General features: G+C 39.7%; 1 protein-coding gene across 1 annotated transcript; it reads left to right on the top strand.

Moving 5' to 3' along the window:
* The first annotated feature begins 5,592 nt into the window (after positions 1 to 5,592).
* On the top strand, positions 5,593 to 6,537 carry LOC100946795 (olfactory receptor 1440-like). Its single transcript, XM_003801405.1, has one exon. The coding sequence runs from the start codon at positions 5,593 to 5,595 to the stop codon at positions 6,535 to 6,537; it is 945 nt and encodes a 314-aa protein (XP_003801453.1).
* The last annotated feature ends 541 nt before the right edge of the window (positions 6,538 to 7,078 follow it).

Raw genomic sequence — 7,078 nt, 5'->3', positions numbered from 1 at the left:
GTTTTGCAAAAAATACGAGTTGAAATAAATGGAACAGTTAAAACAATGACATTATTATTATTTTTCATTCTGTAAATTTATTTATCCAACAAATCTCTACTGAGCCCGTAGAATGTTCCACGGACTATTCTACCACTGAGAATTTAATGAGTGAACAAGATACATAATGTCTTTGCCTTCAAAGAGCTCATGGTCTAGTGGGGAATACACAAAATTGTTAAGTGAATAAACAATTCAGATACTTTCAGATTATGATAGGTCCCACCATGAAGGGAATTACTGATGACACAGAGCATGGTAAGTTGGCCTGGGAAGCTCTCTCTGTCGCAGACTGTGGAGCTGTGGTTTGACAGACGAATGTGAAGAAAGGAAGAGGAAGCTTTCTGTGCTGACTTGAGAGTCTGGAAAAGGCCTGAAGTGTTCCAGAAGTGTCAGAATAGTGAAAAGAAAGAGAAGGACATTCTGAGTAACAGAAGTGGCATGAGAAAAGGCATGGGACAAGGAAGCTTAAGATGTCCTAGAGAACTAGGACGGAGGGTTTAGGTGGGAGGAGGAGTCTGAAAATGTTATTGTGGGCTACAAATTCTGGATATAAAAAGTGACCAAATTTAGAACACGGAGATGTAAAGTAGATGTCTTTTTATTAGAAGTAACATTTAATAATGTGGACATGAGTAAGTTTTCCTGAAGAGTGAATACAATGGATTCATTCATTCATTCAATAAATACTGAGTACTCATTACATGCCAGACACAGTGCTGGGCACCAGAAATACACCTGTGAACAAAACAGTGAAAGTTCTTGACCTCATGGGACCGGTATAGTATTTGAAAAGAGACAGACAAGAAACAGATAAACAAAACTATATAAGATGTCAGTAGTGATAAATGAAAAACAATGATATTATTAACAAAAATAAAATTGCTAACATTTATTGAGTGCTTCCAGGCACTATATGGGTATTATCTTGCTTAAATCCACCCAAACCCTGTAAGGTAGTTGTTCTATTAGCACCTCCATTTTACTGACTAAGAAACTGAGGCACAGTGAGAGATTAAGGAATGTCATCCAGTTTACATAGCTTGAAGTGAAGTAAAAATTCAACCTTAAGCCTGTCTGTCCAGTCTGCCCTTGGAACTTAAGTGCATAATTACCAACACAATAAATGGCATTTTTCAACTTAAACTAGTGGAGGAGCCTACCATCTGGATTGCCTAAGACAATCCTGGTTTATGGGGATTGTCCTGACATGATTATTAATTACTCCCTTTTTCATGCCTGAAGTTTGGATAATAAATGACAGAGTCACCTTAGATATTCTCTTCCAGATTTGATGATTCCAAAAAATCTGGAAAGGAAAAAATTGGGACTTGATTCAATTCGGTCATGAGGGGCACATGGTAGTGTGGAGAAATGGAATCAGCTGGGAACATTTATCCATTTGTTGTCTTCATCCATCACTCTAGAGAATAATTAACTGAAAACAGCGCCTCCTGTTAATTGCCTGGTCTCTCCCCACACTGGACCCGAAGGAAACACTTAGGAGAAGCTTCAGCTGGAACCTCTCTAACATCAGTAGCAGCCGTCGCCAAAAGCACAAAGCTGCTTTAAGGGAAGCTGAATGCATATATTTGTGGCTTATAATTTCTGAAAGAACTGTATGTCCATCTGGGGACTAGAGCACACTCCAGGAGAAGACAGCATGGCGGCTGGGCCTCCCAGAACTTCACCAAGGCACACCTGTGGGAGCCAAATGCCTGCAAGAATATCTAGGTGGGTGAGTTCATTTGCAGCACCATAGCCTCCACGCTTGAAAGCCTTTTCCTCTTTTTTCTTTTCTTGCCCTCCTGCCCTCATGTGCATTCACCCCAAAGACCTCACGCATCTACTCAGCACCTACTTTTGTTTGTTTGTTTTCAGAACACCCATGATCCCTCTTTCCCACCTCTATGAGATAATACTATTTTTTAAAATTAAAACATAGCTGTGTACAGTAATACAGTCATGGGGTACAGTGTGCTGTTTGTTTTTTTTTTTTTAACAGAAACCAGGGGGGTTGAGCTAAAAAACAATCTAGCACCGAATTTCAAATATTATTAGCCAGTGTGTACAGTGGAATGCAGGGAACAGAGGTTTTCTGATAGTTTACCACCTGGACCCTGGAACTAATATTTTCACCACCAAATAAGCCCATTTTTTTCCCCTATAAAAGATTTATAGTTAGAAAACTACCTTTAGAATATAGTCATTATTGTTCATTGTTAATACGACTCCCATTTCCAAGGGCTTGCCTATGACTGTGCCCACTTTGCATGTCTCACGTATGTCCTCATGAAAGCCCCCGAGGTGATGATGTTTCTTCCTTTAGAGGTGAAGAAACAAAGGCATATGGGGCTAAAGTAATTTCTTTATACGGCTGAATGGTACACACACAATACACACGTACACATACACCATGGAGTACTACTGTTCAGCCATATAAAGAAGTTGCTATGTATATGTGTGTGTGTGTATATATATACACTTTATATATATGCTTTATATGTGTGTGTGTATACTTTATATATACATATATATACACACACATACACATATGCACACCCCACATTTTGTTAATCCACTTATGAATTGATGGGCACTTAGATCCATGTTCCTTGAATTTTCTTTTCTTTCTTTTTTTCTGGTTTTTTTGAGACAAAGTCTCACTCACCCTTGGTAGAGTAATATGGTATCACAGCTCACAGCAACTTCCAACTCTTGGGCTTAAGCGATTCTCTTGCCTCAGTCTCCCAAGTAGCTGGAACTGACTTCAGGCACCCGCCACAACACCCGGCTATTTTTTTGTTGCAGTTGTCATTGTTGTTTAGCTGGCCTGGGCTGGGCTCAAACCCACCGGCCTCAGTGTGTGTGGCTGGTGCCCCACTCACTGAGCTATGGGCTCCGAGCCCCTTGAATTTTCTAAATATGTACTTCTCTCCTTTTTCTCCTTCTTCCTCTTTTTTCCTTCCTCCCTTCTTTACTTTTATCTCCCTTCCTTCCTTCCTTTCTCCCTCCCTTCCTGGCTGTCTCCTTCCCTTATTACATTCTTCCCCTCCCCCCTCATTTCCCTTTCCTTCCTTCCTTTTAGAAAAAAACCGGGCTACCTCTGACCTTCACTGTGTTTTCAGCAATATATTGTCTCCTAATTTGCTACTTTCAGCCTGCAATGGTAAATTTTTTTCCTCCTCTCTGTGTCTGAGTTCTGCTTTTTGTTATTTATTTCCTGTTATTACCTTCTTTTTTTCCCCTCTATTCTGTCTTTTTGTCACTTCTTTAAGTTTTTGTCTTATAGAGGATTTTTGTTTTCCTGAAGTAAGTACTGTGATTTCACAATGTTTGATCAGAATTTTCCATCTGACCTGGGTGACATTTTTTCTGGTATATTTTCTTCATGTGTTAATTATTTTCCTCTTATTTCCTTCATGTTTTCTTGTAACGTTTATGTATTATGTGCTATGGCATCTTTTCAGGCTTTGAATAGGGCATGATCTTTCTGGACTAGCAATTTGAGGAAGGACGAGAAGGCCAAGGCAGTTCCCTAACTATCGGGAAGTTTCGGTTGCTCATAATGAAGTCTTGTGTGTGTTCGTTATGGTTTATGCTTTCATTTTCTTCAGCAATGTTGGTAAATCTCAGCCACCTACCACCTGCCAGTTCTGCCCATGTCCTCCTTTACCTGTTATATATTAATATGAGTGAAATATTTTCATTAAATAATCCATAAACATCAGTAACTGCATTTTTCCAAACAAAAATAGGTTGTTAATAGTGGCTTTGTTTTATAACTTTGAGTCTTTTGGTAAATGCTGCTTTTAGAAGGCAGCTGGATTCCTAGGTCTGCTTCTGTGTTCAGTGTGTTGGGAGATCCTGTTTGGGGTGAGTTAGATGAGGAAATCTGGCCTCACACACGTCAGCGATTGGAAAAGGGAGGTGTATTTTAATAGTCTTTTCAGTACAAAAATTTATTTAATACAACCCAAAACTCATCAAGTGGTATTTTCTTAAAAGGTTAGTTGCAATGTGAAAACTAAAATCATACAAAAAACTTTTTGTACTCAGTTACCTTAAACTCCACTACTCTACCTTGCCTTTGAATGGACATTTTGGCCTATGCATAATTTTGGCCTTGAAGACCATACTCACAAGTGTCTCTGGGGCCTCAAGAGATTCTTTTACCACACTTGGACATCTGTTGCTCTAGAGAATATACTTAGTATTGGAATTGGGGGGTTACACTGTATGTGTATGTAGGTGTGTGTGCTTATTCATCCTAATTAAACGTGACCAAAATCTTGTCCAAAACATTCCTACCAGTTTGCACTCCCATTAGCAGGAGATGAGGACCCTGTTCATCTTAAGTTCTAGTCAATACTTGATATTGTCCTACTTTTTAATTTGCCAAAATGGTGGGTATGAAATTGTACCCACTGTTTTAATTTGCATTTCCATGGCTAATTAATGAGACTGAACATTAATGTTTCATGAATAGTTTCCAAATATGTAGCTTCCAATTATATTTCTTTTATTACCAATTTGTTATTTATTTCTAACTTAATCACAATGTAGTCAGAGGATATTATCTATGTGATTCTTTAAAAGTGTAAGTTTTAAGGTTTTTCACAAACTCAAAGAGTTCTTCAAAATTATCCTAAAAAGATATCCCTTAATGACACCACTTTATATAATTCTTAGTGTATGCATGGTGCGTATATGCTGTGTAAGCTCCATTAAACCCTATGAAATAGGCCTTGCTGTCTCTTTCACAGGTAAAATGACTTGGGCACAATGATGTCAGACAACCTTCTCAGAGACATATAGTTCACAGGTAGCAGGAAAACATATTGAAAAACAGCTGTGTGAAAGCCAAATTCATGCTCTTTGTCACTAAATTATACATAGGAATTATAATTTTATTAATAATACTCTAAAAGTTTTTAAGGTACATTTTTAAACAGATTTTGAAAATGGTCTTACATTTTCTTTTGTCGTCATAGAAGAATGATGAGTTAATAACAAAAAGTTTATTTATCCTCTTTTTTTTGGTTGTTTCTAAGAAAGAGTCTGATTCTGTTGCCCCAGGCTACAGTGCCATGGCATCATCATAGCTCACAGCAACCTCCAATTCCTGGGCTCAAGCAATCCTCTTGCTTCAGCCCCCTGAGTAGCTGGGACTACAGGGGCCCACTGTGATTCCCAGCTAGTTTTTCTATTTTTTTTTTTTTTTTTTTTTTAGTAGAAATAGTGCCTCACTCCTGCTCAGGCTGGTCTCAAACTCCTGGGCTCCAGTCATCTACCCGGAGTGGTAGGATTACAGGCATGCGCCACCTCGCCTGACCGATCATCTTTTACTTGTGAGAAAACTGACATACAGAACCATTGTAGTTCTTTGGAAGCAAAGTTAATCAGGGCTATATCCTCCAAAATAGCTCACTATTTCCCTTGGTTCTGTCTTCCTTGTGGGTAGAAGGTAGTTTATTTCAGTAAAACTTTGGATAGAAACTGACTTAGTGATTTATTCCTTTTCCCCCTACAGATCTTAGGATGACCAATGCGATGACTGGGGAACGCAGCAACGCAACAATTACAAAGTTCATTCTCTTGGGATTCTCTGAATTTCCAAAACTCACCATTGTCCTCTTTTCAATATTCCTAGGGATCTACTTCATGACAGTGACCTGGAATGTGAGTCTCATTGTCCTCATCAGGGTGGACTCGCATCTACATACACCCATGTACTTTTTCCTCAGTAACCTGTCCTTTCTGGACATCTGCTATGTTTCCACTATAACCCCCAAGATGCTCTCAGACTTCTTCAAGAAGCATAAGTCCATTTCCTTTTTGGGGTGCACCTTGCAGTACTTCATCTTCTCCAGCCTGGGTCTGACGGAGTGCTGTCTTCTGGCAGCCATGGCTTATGATCGATACGCTGCCATTTGTAACCCTCTGCTCTACACGGCCATCATGTCCCCCACCCTCTGTGTGCAGCTGGTGGCAGGATCTTGTATCACCGGATTCCTTGGCTCACTTATTCAACTGTGTGCCTTACTTCAGCTCCATTTCTGTGGGCCAAATGTTATCAACCATTTCTTCTGTGACCTGCCCCAGCTGCTGATCCTATCTTGCTCTGACATCTTTTTCTTTCAAGTCTTGATCTCTGTGCTCACAGTGATCTTCGGACTCGCATCTGTCCTGGTTATCATGATATCCTATGGTTACATTGTCGCCACCATCCTGAAGATCACGTCGGCTGAAGGCAGGTCCAAAGCTTTCAACACCTGTGCTTCTCATCTGACAGCAGTGACCCTTTTTTTTGGCTCAGGAATCTTTGTTTATATGTATCCTAACTCTGATGATTCCCTGAGCCAAAACAAGTTGGCCTCGGTCTTATACACAGTCATAATCCCCATGCTGAATCCACTGATCTACAGCCTGAGGAACAAGGAAATTAAAGATGCTCTAAGCAGATGGAGGAAGCGAATCTTCTTCTGGTGTTACTAATTATGGAACTTATTTCAGATGGGCAAGCAGTGTGGGAAGAATGGCATCTAAAACGTTTATCCCCAACTCTCCTCATTGTGGGGAGAACTGCAGTTGCTAAATGCTTCTAATATAAGCCCAGGTCTAAGCTCAAAGCCAGAAAAGTGCATGTGAAGTGTCAGAAAGCTCAATATCTGTTCTTTGTCAGTTGTGACCTAAGAATATCAACAGGCCAAACAAGCCACAAGTGTTTTGGTAGCTAGTCATGGCAATGCGACAGTTTGCCTTAAATATTTCATCCCTACCTAACCTGGCATTACCCCTAGGATGACAGATGCCAGGACTGGTCAAGGCTGCCAGGAGACTAGCCAGCCTTCCCACAGCATCTCATTTTAGACAGGGCAGGATTCTTATTAGTACTGGAAGATCATTTTAAAAATAATTTCCTAAGTAAGTTAGTTTTCACATTTAAGCTACCTTTTCACTTCTGGAAATTTCAGGTTAATTTCTTCATTGATGGATTTTTTTTTCCAAAGCAGAAACAATCATACCAGATAAAAGT

The sequence above is a fragment of the Otolemur garnettii genome, unplaced genomic scaffold (assembly GCF_000181295.1).
Source record: "Otolemur garnettii isolate 467f Iridium unplaced genomic scaffold, OtoGar3 scaffold00209, whole genome shotgun sequence".
NCBI lineage: Eukaryota > Metazoa > Chordata > Mammalia > Primates > Galagidae > Otolemur > Otolemur garnettii.
This window is presented reverse-complemented; position numbering and strand designations above follow the sequence as displayed.